The sequence below is a fragment of the Chaetodon auriga genome, chromosome 10, assembly GCF_051107435.1.
Source record: "Chaetodon auriga isolate fChaAug3 chromosome 10, fChaAug3.hap1, whole genome shotgun sequence".
NCBI classification, from domain to species: domain Eukaryota; kingdom Metazoa; phylum Chordata; class Actinopteri; order Chaetodontiformes; family Chaetodontidae; genus Chaetodon; species Chaetodon auriga.
Window position 1 is genome coordinate 12,103,063 of NC_135083.1, and position 15,526 is coordinate 12,118,588.

General features: G+C 43.3%; 1 protein-coding gene across 2 annotated transcripts in view; it reads right to left on the reverse strand.

Moving 5' to 3' along the window:
* The window catches only part of cacna2d3a (calcium channel, voltage-dependent, alpha 2/delta subunit 3a), a 111,472-nt gene extending 102,908 nt beyond the window's left edge, over nt 1-8,564 (reverse strand). For both annotated transcript variants that reach the window (XM_076741241.1, XM_076741240.1), the window contains exons 1-2: nt 7,955-8,564; nt 7,462-7,543 (exon numbers count right to left, since the gene is read on the reverse strand). In XM_076741241.1, the coding sequence (XP_076597356.1) occupies nt 7,462-7,543; nt 7,955-8,079 (207 nt within the window). In that variant the 5' untranslated portion in view covers nt 8,080-8,564. The remainder of the gene's footprint in view (nt 1-7,461; nt 7,544-7,954) is intronic.
* Between the last annotated feature and the right edge of the window lie 6,962 nt (nt 8,565-15,526).

A 15,526-nucleotide genomic window follows, 5' to 3' on the forward strand; every position in this document is an offset into this window, starting at 1 on the left:
CAGAGGCAGAGCGGGGTGACTCGGGACACGTATTGAGGCCGCCCGAGAGTGCACAACTTTGTGCTAGGCCAGCGGAACTAGTTTTTTTTTAAGGGTGTGGGCACCAACACTTGCTCCAAACACTGGCGCGTCCCAAGATCCCCTCCCATGTATTCTTTAGTGCCGTAGCTGCATCCTATCCATTATTAAAGCAGAGGGATGGAGGGAGAGGAGGAAAGAAACATAGAGAGGGGACGGGAGAAAGGAAGAGAAATAATTGGGGGAGGCACAAGGGCGCAAAAACAAATGGGTGAAAATGTAGAGGGAAGAGTTGACAGAGAGGTTGAAGGTAATAAAGAGACAAAGAAAGAAAGAGCTGGGGTGCCAGTTCATCTTTAATTCTGAGCACAGCGTAAGAACCAGAATTATCTGAGCATGCAGAGGTTTAGGAATTATAAGGAGGGATTTGTGATTGATGGAGCAGCTGTAATGGGTCTGCTGTCCTTTCTTCTGTTCAGTGTATTGCTTTATGCGGGCCATCGTTACCTACAGCACACGGGATGGACCCAAACAACCGGCATGGATGATTGATGTGGACAGCAGCAAGTCACAGACAGTCCTTCACACAATGCCGCACACGTTAATGTGCTTAATAGTACTAGTCCCGCCCCTTTACCAAGTTGGCTAATGTTTACTTTCTGCATGCAATCGAGTCTGGAGCGCGCCAGGTGAACAATCTGTCATAATTACAGAGATCTGTGAGAATGTGTGTGCACGCGTCTATACTTGTGTGTCCATTAATGTCCGGTGTGTAGCCACGGTGAGATGGTCTTTATCTGCAGGCCAACAGAGGCAGAGCCAGACCTGAACAGCCGATGACAGATGACAGTGGATATTTGTCTTCAGTGTTCACATTCATCATCCTAACAGCACAGACACATAAGGCGTTACACGGTTTGAAGACATTGTGTGTGTGTTTATGCATGTGTGTGTGTGTGTTTGTGTGCATCTGCAAAAACTTCAGGAACTGCGAAGAAAAATCAAGCTCCTTACAACCACAAATTAACTACTAAATCACACACTTTTCACGCTGGCAAATGAACTTAGTCGGAGAGATTGGGGATAAATCAAACAGTTAAACCACACAACGAGTCATCAAAAGACACTTGATTTTTTTTTTTTTTTAAGCCAACAAACACAGCGTCAGCATTCGCGCTCTTCAAGAATTTAAGTTCTTTAATCCGGTAGCAAAGGGCCCCGCTCCCTGCTCCTGAGCTCTCTACAGTAAAGGCAGGGTGTTTGATTCACAGTGGCTTTTCTCATGCTTTTCTCACCAACAAAGCACTAATTACAGTATGAGTGAGTGGCTGTGTTGGCTAAAGCTGGCCTGCTAGGACATGAAAGGATAGCAGCACAGGCTGCACTCCCGCCTGCTAACGCTGTAATTAACTCTGTGACACGACATTCCTCCTTCTTTCCCCGCTCTTTTTCTCCCTCTCTTTCTGTCTTACACTTACACTTACAAACACACACACACACACACACACACACACACACACACACACACACACACACACACACACACACACACACACACCTCTGTCTCTTCCCTCTGCCTCTGTGTGCAGTGGAGGAATCAAATTTAGCAAGATCATGCTTTGGTCAATGAGAACAAGAGAGGGAGGGAGCCAGAAGCACGGGAAGAGATGGGAGGGTTAGGGGAGGTTAGGGAAAGAGGGACAGTCATCAGTACACACCCCTACACACCCCCTTCCCTCACCTCATCGCCAGCCGTGCTGAACCAAACCTGACAGCTATTCAATTTTCCCAAAGCTAAATCTAATCTGAAGCCGTCTCCCCCTCACTGACACACTGTTACACTGGAACGCCTCAGCCATCACCCACTCTTGGCAGCAGATTGGCACCATCACACATAGTCAGTCCCCCCCCACCCCCCCGACCGACTTTTACACACACACACACACACACACACACACAGATATACAATGTCATCCACAGGGCAAGAAAGGCAAAGAGAGGCCAAAAAGAGAAACAAGTAAAACTGCACTTCTGATGAGTCTGAAGGACAAGTGATGGAGTTTGACCGTGCAATTTTGAACTGGTACCATATTTTTCTCTACCAGGCTGAAACACAGCAGCTTTCATATAGTCAACACCGGCGTTGTCCAGTTTCCTTCAGCACTACCACCCTTTTTTTTTTTTTTAGCCCAAAAAAGTCTGTAAAGCTTTCTGATGATGCATCCCCCCACAGGATGGTCTAAAAGCCTTCTCCAAGACTGTAAGTCTGTTGGAGAAATAAGCTTAGATTTTTATTTATTCGTTTAAAAACACCTAAAAATGACAGAAACATCCTAGAAACTACTCAGTGTAATTTATGGGTATTTTAAAATGCACACATTCTCCATAGCGATACTGTGATCCTGACCTCAGTAAATCCAGTACTGTGGGTGTGTGTGGCACAGTGCATAGATTGTTGTGTACATATGAGCTATGATATTGAAAGGGTCTGTTACGTATAAGAAATAAAAGGTACTTCAACTACATCAATTATTTTTTAAAAGTATGACAAATGCATAAGATTTGTAAATAAAAGGGAACGCCAAATCAAATTAAAACTTTAAGTACTGTTTAATAGGAGTACTGAGTGGAAAATATATTAAAAAAACCTCATAATGCAGTTGTGCACACAGCAAATCATTCTTCCACTGTTGTCATCCAGATATGTAATTAATTTTAAATGAACGTGAAAAACTGAAATGCATAATCATTTCCACTTCAAAATTAGATAATTAGTCATGCTCTTAAATCTGGTTAGTGTGACTAAAATACATATTCAGAGCAAAAATAGATCTTTTTTTCCCAAACCAGACAAACATGAAACCGCCTTCTGTAGAAACATTTAATTATGCTTTGGTGAAATAAGTCTTGTTCAAAGGTCAGCAGTGGATCAGAACACATCGCTGTTTGCAAATCACTTAAGTCATCGTGCGAGACAAAATTCACTGATCTTGTTGAAGCCCATTAGATAGTGACAAACAAGATATTTGCACTAACCTGCATGAAAGATTTTTAGCAAAAAAGTTTGACTGGAAGGGTTGGAAGCAATTTTTTTAAGAAGTGACTCTGGTAGCTTTTTATTCCCAGGGTTTTTAAATCAGGCAGTGAGAATATTATATACTGTAAAACTACGACCATATATGTACGTATATGTTAAGTTTATCAAGACAGTGGTTAAAAAAAAAAAAAAAAGGAGAAAAAAATACAGAAAAGCTTTGCATACGTGTGTCCTGCAGGACGAGAACTGCAAGATGCAGTCAGAAAAAATGCATAATATCTTACATTTCCTTTTTTCCTGACTAGCATTCAAGATTTTAAAAATACATTGGTTTGATGTAAGTCACTTCGCAATAACAAACATATTTTATAGCAAATGCTGCTGACTGGTGTCATCAGTGGGTCCAAATTTAAGGATGCTCATCTCCTCCCTCTCTGCACTCCATAAACCAGCTGGTGCACATTGCGCATCTCTGTCTAAGCCTTTTTCCACTTCACTGGACGACTTTAATACTGGTATATATTTTTCATCCACCGCTTCTTTTTGAGGAACCACTCCACTCTGTCTTCTTTGGCTCATTCTTTAGGAATATAGTCAGCGGACGTGTGTGCGTGTGTGTGTGTGTGTGTGTGTGTGTGTGTGTGTGTGGTGGGGGGGCTTTCCATAGTAAAGGAGAATGGTATGGCTCCACTTTGTATTAAAGACCATACATACACACACACACACACACACACACACACACACACACACACACACACACACACACACACGCAGACACACACTCTCCTTCCCCACCCAGGCAAATCGATTCCAGCATACAGCATACACTTGTCACACATCATTACACCTTCCTATCATCCTCTGCTCTTATGCTCTGTACATGTGCCTATGAGTGTGAGGGAGGCGGTGTGTGTGTGTGTGTATGTGTGTGCGTGATTGAGCGTGCTTTAAGTAGGTATACAAACTTAACACACACATACACACACACGCTGCAAGCACATACCTCTACTGCCTGTCCCTCGCCCTCAGGTGCTGCTTTACGCGTTTGAAAATAGGAAAGCAGAAAGTAGCGAGAACAACTTTGAAGACAGCAAACGGTGGCGATCCCACGGAACGATCTTTTGTCTTGTGTCTTCCATTACTAAGAGGCTTGGAGTTATGACAGCGTGGCAATAATGTCCCACTACTTTGATTCCAGAAAGGCATAACATCAGTGAGGTGAAAACTAGTCCAGCCAACAACAGACACGCAGACACGCAGACACACACACACACACACACACACACACACACACACACACACACACACACACACACACACACAGACACAGACACAGACACAGCCATCACAGCCAGGCTGGCTCATATAGACAGGTTGCTCAATGATTCATGAAATTAAAGATTTGAACAGAATAGCAGTGAAGAGGGTAAAACACACAGAGCTAATTCCAACTATCAGTGGGAGATGTTTGATGTGTCTCAAGCAGACGTCTGCTGTCTTTTGTAAGGTGCGTGTATATATGGAGTGTATACAGCATAGTGTAAAGTGTTCCGTGTGTGCATGTATTTTAGTGATGAGAATACTGCTAACATCTGATTTGAAGGCGTTATTGATCAAGTTTTTCTTTTTTCTTGAGGGACACACAAGTGCACGCGCACTAACACACACACACACACACACATATATGCCCTGACTGGTATAACCTTGAAACAAGAGCTGTTTCCAATGGATACAGGATGCGGGCTGTGGCATGGGGAGGGAGGACAGATTAGGACGGGAGTGGAGAGGGGGTTGAGGGCGAAAAGCCAAATCTGGTTCAACTGGATTTAAAAAAAATGAATGTGAGATTTTTAAATTTTGTCTCTGAAAACAAAGAAAATGTTTGCTTATTTGAACAAAAGCCTTTATTTTCATATATTTGGATTTATATCATTTAGGTATCCTATAGGTCCTTCTGTTTTGTAACTTCTTGCAGTAATTTCATTGACTATTTCAAGTCATCAATATGTTCAAAATTGACCCTGCGACCCTGTTTTCATTCTGACAGAAACCACTGAAAGCTTCTTAATGAATTATCTATGAAAATATTCAATCAAGCAACTAATGTATTTGGATTAGGGCCATCACACATTTAAAAAGAATTTACTGCATGGCTCTACGTTATCAATTGTGATTAATCACACTTTTGCGCGTTTTAAAGAACGTCCTCTCATTGAAGATGATTAAATTGGAAGTCAAATCGAGCATCAAATTAATGCAGAGTCAACGGAGAGGAAGCACCGAATTCAAATCGTAGCATTTCAAGTTGGAACACAACACAACAGGTGCAAGACTTAAAAACTGGACAGAAATTTTGACAAAACAGAAGACCTGAGGAGCACACTGTGGTCGCTTGACTAAAGATCTGAGCATTGTACCGATTAGATTACTGCACCGTCATCAGGCAGCTTTTACTGAAGTAACTTCCAACCTGCTGTTCCATCGTTCTTCCTTCTTAATGTTTCACCAAAAAAGATGGTATATGCTGTACAGTGTATTCAATTAATGTGTCTTTTGGCATATTTGTAATGTTTCTGTGTGATGGTGGGAAACCTTTTTTTTTAAATAAAACACACTATGATAACGCATGAACATTCAAAGAATCCTCGTTGTTGTGCGTGTGTGTGACTCATGCAGAGGTATGGTTATTTCCAAGGGAGTTTTGTTACGCTGGGGTCAGAGAGATAACTGAGGAGAGACTGAGTCCATCTGTCCTCTGCCCAGGGGAAACACACACACACACACACACACACACACACACACACTTAGGTCTTTTCTATTTAGTACCATCCTCCTCTCTATGAACAACAGTGTACATCCCTCATTCTTTCTATTTAAAAGCATATGCGCCCTCAGGGGAACTGTGGTCCCTCCTCTGCTTTTCTGGACAAGAACTACTAGACTGTACCACACACACAATAGGGCACAGCATACAGGACACTGTGACATGTTGCCAAAGCCTGCGAGTGAATGCATGTGTGCACTGACACATCCCGCACCTCCGACGATACGATCCAGCAACATACCAGTTTGGGGTGAAAGATGCACTTTTCCCACAAAGAGGTCTCCAGCCTTTTCTTTGCTCAATTAACCCTGCGGCCTTCATTTGCATTTCATAAAGAGGTCGTCACTCTGTGGGAGGGTTATCTCCTTTTTGGAGGCAGAAAAAGATGAGAAGGGGGAACAGTTTTTATCCTGTCAAAAAGATAAGACACCATTCGCCTGCCTTCTGAGCGGCTGATGAAATCCACGCTATAGGCCCCATATGCGACCGTGCATGTGAATATGCAGTGTGCATACTTTCATGTATGTGTGTGTATGTGTCTGTATGAGATTCTACATGTGTACATGTGTAAGTGACACAGGTCATGGTTGTGCATCACGGCGCATCTCTGCTGGCGTACGTGATGCCTGCAGCCACACACCACAGTGGGTCTCCTGCATCCACCAGGGCCCTGAAGTGCTGGTCCCAAGCACAACATTGTGTCTGTGCACCTGCTGAGAGGTTAGCTCCAGCTTGGCCCTTTATCCACCGGCTATCCATTAGCCAGTTTTGACTCATGCTTCATCAACTGACCCTCCATTACGAAAATTTGCATTCCATCACACTCAAATCTCAAATTAATGCCACAAAGCAGAGTGGAAGAGGGATGAGGACAGACTGCAGAAGAGGTATGAAAAGAGGTAAGGGGGTGTGAGGAGCATTCAGTTGCTTAGCAAAAAAAAAAAAAAAAAAATTTTTGCTTCCCAGAGAGTATATCTGTGTGTATTCCTTTGCGTGCGTGTGCGTGTGTTTGAATTCATCTGCCGGAGTGGTTGAGAATTGGACACTCATTTAAAAGGCACATGTTCCGAATAAGCTTTTAAATCTGTGCCTACCTAGTCGACATGCATTACCGATTCTCAAGTGGCTAAAAAGCAGAGGTCCCGCAGTTTAAGAGATGACATTTCTCTCAACTCAAAAATTACTCTACAGCAGTTATTTCCTCTTAGACTGTCATTTTAAAAGTCTCTCAAAGGGGGAGTTTTAAGCTTTTAAATAAACAGTTACTTTACACACTGCATCGCACGATTCCAGCTTTGTAAAGAATATCTGTAATACAGTGTGTGTCTGTGAGTGTGTACTGGAATGGTGTTAAAAAAAAAAAATCACTGGAATAAAAAGCATATTTTAACGGAGAGTGGAGGTCCATTTTAAAAGACGATTTCTTCTCTCCTCCTTCTACTCTCTACTCTAGTGCCCATAAGAAAACCCTGCTCAAGTCGAGTCAAGTGGACATTTGAATAATATTTTAAGAGTTTTGAGGTTTCAGGTGGTACTTTCGATTCGACACCTGAAGTCGTATTCGGACAGTAACGCTGCTCACCTTCTGCAGCAGCTGGGAGCCAGAGTACTTTGCCGAGATGGACTTCATCTCCCCACCAAACGCTGAAGCCCAAAGCTTCACCCTGCAGACAGCGAACATGCACACAGCACACACAGATGAGCACGAAATCAGAAACATTTTAAATATATATACATACATACAGTACAGGCTACAACTTCAGTTATCAGGCTGACTTAAAAACTACTGACTGGTCTGCTTTTGGGCTGATTTTGCAAGAACACTGGAGTGCAACCCTGCCAATTTCACACCTGATGTACAACAAAGGCAGATAAATTTGGAAAAAGGACGAGGCATCACACCCAATAAGCATACCATTACACAGCAGTGGAAACCATTCAAGAACAGATCGCAATAAGCAATCAAATAGGTTATTTTTAGTAGAATCACACAGCTCGGGCGTTTGTAATCAACGTTTGAAACTTGGAGAATCAAGTGATGCGCGGCACCTTTGCGTAGAAGAGCATCTACTTACACGGACGGAGGGATGCTTTGGTGGCTTCCTCCCACCTCAGTGACCCTGGAGCTGAGAGTTGAGAAAAGTAAAAGCAGACACGCACACCACGCACTGGAAACCACACAGCTCCGATCCACCTGCATCTTGGGCAAAAACTCCCTCCCTACGCGCTCAGTGCGAGTTTTTGGGCTTTAAGCTGCCACCGTGGACTCTTTCCCCCTTCAGAGAATCCAAAAATATGAAAAGAACAATGGGAGAAAAATGGAGGAAATCAAAAGTCACCTATGCTGACTGACTAAATCATTCATGGCAATGTGTTCAGCTGTTCTTGGTGCGGGACGCGGATGAGCGACGCGCCTTGGCGAACGGCAGGATCCTCAGCTGTGTGAGTTCTCCAAAGTGCCGCGGTGTGGCCCCGCTGACCGGCGCGGTGCACACGGCGCTGCTGCTCGGCGGAAAGTCGAGCTCGACTCCTCCGGCAGAGAAAGTCCGCTCAGCCGCTTTGTTTGACCGACCTCGCCGGCAGAGAGCAGAGAGTGGAGGTTCAGGGGGGAACCGGGGAGATCATCAAACGATGCAGCGCACCACAGAGCACGCCTACTCCTCTTGAGTGATGCGACTAGCCTCCTCTCTCACTCCCCCCACCCCCCCAATCCCCTTCTCTCTCTCTCTCTCTCTCTCTCTCTCTCTCTCTCTCTCTCTCTCTCTCTCTCTCTCTCTCCTCCTTACTCTCACAATCTGAGGATAGGCTACTGAGGATGCTGTTATTGTTGTTGTTGAATTACGCCATACTTCTGCCTCTCTCTTTCTGCGTCCCTCTCCCCCCCACTCACATGCTCCAATACAGGGCTATAATAGCTAGCCTTTAGCTTTCATGTCAGATCAAGTCATGCACTGTATGCCCAGTTCAGTGAAGCAGGACTTACTGCCAAAGTGCTGACGAAAGACAGCGGGAGAGGAGAAAAGAAAGTGTGTGTGTCCAAAATGACACAGGGAAAACTGGGGGTGCCCATCCCCCTGGTTGAAGGAGGGAAGGGCCAGATGACAAGTCAGTTATGCTGCATAAAAGCACGTCAATTGAATGCACTCTGCAGCAGCGATGTGGCAAAGGCAGCGTGTGGGCATATGGGTTGCGAAAGAGGATGAGAGCCCCCAGGCGACAGACCCCATGCGATGGATCGCGTTTCACACAGAGCTGGAAGGATTCTGGCAAAGCATTGGAAGAGGATCAGCGCAAACTTAACAGCCTATCTGTACCGCTGCAGAAGTGGTGCCCCGGCGATTACAGGCCTTCCTCTTTCACACTTCAGGACTCACCTTTGACATATGTGGGTCAAACGTTACTGCAGAACAGCCACTCTTGGTTCGTCAAAGCCACAAAACAACCACGGTTGGTTGAGACTCGTCACAAGAGCCAGAAGTAGATTCAACATCACATTTGGTGGGATTACAGACTTTTCTATTTTAAAACAACAACTGTGCATACATTTGGAAAAATGTACATGATCGTATTGCACACGGGACATGAACTTTTCCCAGTGACGTCCCCACAGTGGAATTCAAAGAAAATCAAGTTAAGGAAAAAAGCTCAACTCATGATGTGTCTTGCTCATATTTTTAAGGTTTTTTTTTTGTTTGTTTGTTTGTTTAAAAACAGCAAAGTAATGACAGTCAGAGAGTGATGCTGTGGTCATTGCTGGGCTTCACAAACATGTCCACATGCTTTAATAATAAGAGAGAAACTCTGAAGCTAAACAGACGCTTTCCTTTATGCTGTTTACCTTCTCATTCCTGGGCATCACCGCTTCCTCCTGTTCCTGTCGCCACGTTCATACTGTATCTGGAGTCGCCTGCTGGCACCTGCACAGTGTGGAGAAATCACCTTTCCTGAGGTAAAGAGACGACACGCAGCATTTAGGACAAGTTTCTTTATTCCTGGAAACCTACAAGAACATCAGCTGTGGTAGTTGAACTGATTTTCTTTTACTGAACGGGAGTTTTCATCCACAAGGCCTAAGTCTCCCCTGAGAGCCGCAGAGAGAGAAGTGTTACTGCGCAAAGGAATATCAGCGAGCAAAATAGGCCCATTTCACTCGACAGTGCTATGCAGCCTGAATATCAGTAAGTGGAGCAAACAGCCAAGTAACAAGCAACATAAAGTATGAAATAAAGAAAAATATCGCTGCAGTTCAGCTGAAAGAAGTCTCCAATATGCGTGGACGGGATAAGGAAAAGTTATTTATGTGCTCCTCCGTTCTTTATTTTCATCCCATCCTGGTCCTTTTGCTGTCGGCCCCTTCAGGCGTTCGCGCCACCCTCATCTTTACTCATCGGACTGCATTTTGGGAAAATAAGCCTTTACATATATACAGCTGATTTTCTGAATTTAAGTTGAGCAAATACTCAGAAGCGGCTCCAAAGTAAACAAAAGTCTGACGATTATGTTTATTAAACATCCAGCCCTCGTCTCTTATCTGCTCCCAAAGCTCGTTTCTTCTGTCTCAACCCCTTTGAGACAACACTGTGTAGTTCCATACAAGTCCCATGGGACCCCATACACCATCCATTAGTCCCTAATGATTTCCAATCCATTGTTATAATAGCTTGTAGGCATGTCCAAAAAGACACAGCTAGTTTGGAGAGCAGTTCTAGTTACTATCTAGCAGACGGCCATTTTTCCACATAATTCCTTATGATAGATTCATGCATGTGAGCAGGAGACATGTCCCAGGAGATTTTCTGGATGGATGAGGCGTTGAGGGAGGAGGCTAAAGTCTGGATTAGCAGGGGATTCTTTTACACAGTATAGTCAACCTTGAAACCAATGTGTGGCACGCAGTCGCTGTGGGGATGATGTTATAAATGTGGTGAGCAAGACCTGGAATTATTAGAGGACACAAACAAAACAACGCATTGATAGATTTCCTAATATATTCATAGATAATAAAGTGCTGCACACACACATTTGTGTGGAGGAGAATTAGTCATGGGTCACACCAGCAGGAGAAGAAACAAAAAAAAACAAAACATCAAAGACTAATGACCCAGTACTCCCTTCTATCTTCACACAGGCACAACCCCGAGTTTCTCCTCTAACTCTCCATTTCCTCAGTTCTGAATGGTGTAATCACACCTGACTTTGAGAGCAGAGTGTACCTAAGCTGGCGGCAACTGGGCTGCACCTGACATTTCAACGGAGAAGAAGAAGAAAAAAAAAAAAACGTTCTGAAAGCTTTGATGGTGCACTTTCTTTTCCATCCAATGGTGATAGCTTTCAATCCCTCCTGTGGCGCTCCAGTGTAAAACCAGCAGCTTAAAATATGACGTAAACCATTATCCTGATCACGTTTTTCAATATACCTTAATGAACAGATCATTAGGGGCATTATTATTATTATTATTATTTATTTATTTATTTATTTTTTTGGTCTCTCTGCTATCAGAAGCATTCTGGCATCCTTTTGTAGTCCGAGTAGTATCAACCAATCACGTTTGAGCAGGCTTTGGTTGGATGTAGGTTGTGTATCCTGCCTAATTAGTAGTGTGATGTGCGTCGGTCAGGTCCTAACGTTTGACCCTCGCTGTTCCCCTTGATCAGGCAGTGACATGGACAAACAGTCTCTGGTATTAGCTTTTATTTAGTGTTTTCTATTTTTAATGTATCTGCATTCATCTGCAGGTGTGAGTTTATTGAGATTAGCCGAGATTTAAAGTTGTCGAGCTTGAAAGTCAAGTTGGTCATCGGTCTACAAACAATAACCAGTGCACAGAGGAGGATTTCTTGACCTGGATTTACTGCTGTTCATTGTCCAGATATCTGCTAGCTACACTGGAAGCTCCACCCCTAAACACTGGCCACTGCCTCCAGCTAAACTGTCGTCAGACAATAGCTGATTTTTTACGACTTCTTAATAGTCCCCAGATGACTCATCTCAACCCGCTGCAATTATGCTGAATTAAAGACCTATCTAAAGATTATTTATCTAAAAACATGTTTTTTTTGCATTAACCGTATATTTCTATCATCATCTCCTTTGTCGGACAGTCAAACTTCTCATTTCAGCTCTGACAATATCATCAGTCATTCTTTGAGATCATATTAATATACAGACGAGATTATGCTGTGCGCTATAGGTGTATTTCATGTGCACAGCAGTGGATTATATGCATTTGAGGGTCATTTTACACATTTGATGACTGTAGTTTAAATATGGAACGAGTGTGTACGGTTGCACTAAGAAGTTAAAGTATGTTCTGCGTTGTTGATCCTCCAGTGTTTACAGACTTCACCAATGAGACGCTCTTGATGAAAGACGAAAATGTCTTCACTGACTACATGAGACTATGAAGAGCGTGAGAGCTTCATCATCATGGCCACGTTCCTGTTTCTGTTGTCCCTAGTTTGACCTCATAGGCTAGCAGCTCTCCTGTATCTCTCGCAGCTCATTAGCACCAAGGTCAACTCCGCATACTGCTACAGAATCAAGGATCAGTGGAGAAGGTGCAGGCGCCTTCACGATTGAAGTGGATATGCAGATACTTCCATGAGCTTCATGTATGATTTTTCTTTGTCATTTACTGGGGTTTACTGGGCTACTGGCAACACTCTTATAACCGGGTAGGCATGAGAAAGGCATGACTAGTACCTTGATAATACAGCGCCTCTCTGTCCAGGCTGGTTTGTATTTACACTAGATGGTGGGAGGCAGGAGGCGGGAGATTATGCCTGTGTGTGAGCATCGATGTTCTTATCCGTCCGGACAGTGATGGGCTCAGTCCCATTAGTGCCTGGGAATTTCAAAGCACACCATAAATAATTCTTTGTTACCAGGCTCAGAACTCACCTTGCTCCAGAAATACCTCCCTTAATTCAATTAATAATGAGATGCCAAAGTCTTTCCTCCATCAGCACTGGCAGAGAAACAGACGGCCGTATTTGATGAGATGGAACACAGCTGCCTGTGGAATATGCACTGTCATGGATCAAAATATCCAATGCATGCAAGATTCATGGGTCTGGAAAACAAGGACGAACTGCACCAAGCTTTGCCATGATGGAACAGCGAGGGGCGGCGGTAGCCCGGGCGAGAGAGGTGAGCCGATGCCTGGCGTGTGACCTGTGAAATCAGGACAGGAAATGGTTACTGGGCTTTCCTCTGTCGCTGCAAACTGTGTCCTTGAATTAAACATTTGATCTCTAATGTTGGCACAGGCTGACTGTGCTTGTACAAGTAAGTTCTTTGAAAAGGAATGTTAAAGCAGATGGAAAGTGAATGAGGGCTTTTGGGAGAAATCATCTTCAGTAGAGGCTGTCAGAATACAGAACACTAGGTTGAATAGATGATTAAAAAGCGTATGCTCGGAGATTGACTTGGAGATTCCTCCGGCGCTCGTGAAAGGTAGCGTAATTTTCCAGACTGGCATCTCTTCTTCAGAAAATTGCCGTGGATGTTTAGATGGCATTTTAGCACATTTAGAAAAACTGAGAAAGGTTTTCCCCCATGGGGTACGTTTCGGTCCCATTTAGGAAACTGTTCATTATTTATTATATAACATCTAATATCTACGTTAGGCATGTCTAATAACCTAATGCTGAATAAAAGAGATGCTACACAAATGCATGTAATATACTTTTTAGTTTGCAAGATGAAAAGAAGTTCCTGAGTGATAAAAGTTCAGCTATTCCTACTTGGATAAATGGTGCAGGAGACTATCAATCAAGGCTAATGTTCCCATTTTCTCAAAAACCTTCACCTGAGAATATCTGCATAGCCAGCCTAAGGCATAAGCAGAATACAGTTAGCAGCTGCTTAGGGCCCCAAAACCTCCAGGAGCAGATTTTAAACTCAAAGTCCTCCATTCACTTTTTTTTTTGAATAATTTAGACATTTAAATTAATTATCTTTATTTTACTGTTTTATGTTTGCACTTTAATGAACTTGCCTGCTTAGACTGGAAGCCTTTTCGTTAAACACTAATATCCAGCTGTGTAATAAGCGCTTGCCTAAAAAGTCAGAAAAACATTTGAACACTCAGAAGTGTTCTTCACGGGACATCTCAAATATTTACTCTATTTAAAAAGGTGGGAAAAAAAAACATGAAATATTGAATTTTTGTCACTGAATACTGGATATTATTCATTATCAAAAAAAACATATTAAATGTCACACATTTAACAAGACAAAGCCATTTTCTGTATTTTTCTCGTATGTTTGCATGCTATCCAAGCAGAAATCCAGTAAAAGTTAAGACAAGCTCCTGCACAGCAGACAGATCAGGAGGGGACGCAGAGACCTGTACAGTCCTGCATCTGGTGTCTTCTGACAAGCAGTCAATAGCGAGAGAAAGAAACGGCTTGTTCAGCAAAAGAAGTGCGAAATGAAGGGGGCAAGATACATCCTGTGAAAAGCAGCAGGAGGAGACGAGAGTGAAATGAGTGCTTCAGGCTCTCTTAAAAAGGACACCAAAGATTAATTTGTCATCGAAAAAAAGAAATCTACAGAATGGGACGCATGTTAGTGAACATAATTGTGTTTAAAAGCAATTATACACCAGCCATTCATTTCCTTTGTTCAGAGATAAGAATCAGAACATTGAGCCATTTATGAAACAGAAATGAGCTGATGGAGGACCGCGAGTCCCATAATGGACAAGGGAACTGTGGTGTGGGTGACCCACGACACAGGAGCTGACGAAGAACATCAAGAAACCAGGAAATACTGGCACGTTGTTTAATTTAAAAAGGGGCTAATCTGCCTTCTGTGTCATTCAACACTAAATCGCTTGTGCGTTTAGACAGTCATCATACACTTACCTGTGAACCATTCTGCAAACAATCGCACTGACCATGACCTTCACATATATTATAAAAGGCGCCCAGATATAGTTCCCCTCCACCAAACTGTGTGGCAGCTACAAGAACCTCAATTAGCCAAGTAATTAGGTCATATATCAAAACAATGAAGCGCCTGGGTGAAGAGGGACAAAGATGGTCGGAGAGGAGATGAAAGAAGCCGAAGAGAAAGAGGGAGGGTAGAGTTTAACGAGGAAAGGGGGAAACAAGGACGTACAGGGAGATTAAAAAAAACCACAGGGCTGGAGAACAGGTGAAAGGAAGACATGGAGAGAGGGAGAGACTAGAAGAGACAGGTGGCAGCCATCTGCTTTTAAAAGGCTAAAGCTTAAATGAGAGAAACAAGAAGGTGCTAAAGAAAGACAGGCCAGTAAATTGAAAGCAACTGGAGCACAGTATGACAGAGGCAGAGAAAGAGGAAGATTTGTCTGGCCATATAATCTGGTGTTTAGAGTGTGCCGGGCTGGAAATTGGTGTCACCCTGGTGTCAAATCGGCATGGCTGTACGCACTGTGAGGAAATGCAAGAGCCAGGCTGTGTCACGGCGCACTCCGAAGAATTGTTTGGCACATTTTGTATCATTTCTCATCTCATTACTCTTCTGCAATTAGGACTCACGTTTTGAAGAATCTGATGCACAGACGAGAACTTTTAGGACTAACTTTCTAACTTTTGTAAGAACAGGAAAAATATATTCCAAACGCTCGAGAGAGCACTACATCTGGCCGAGAGGATGT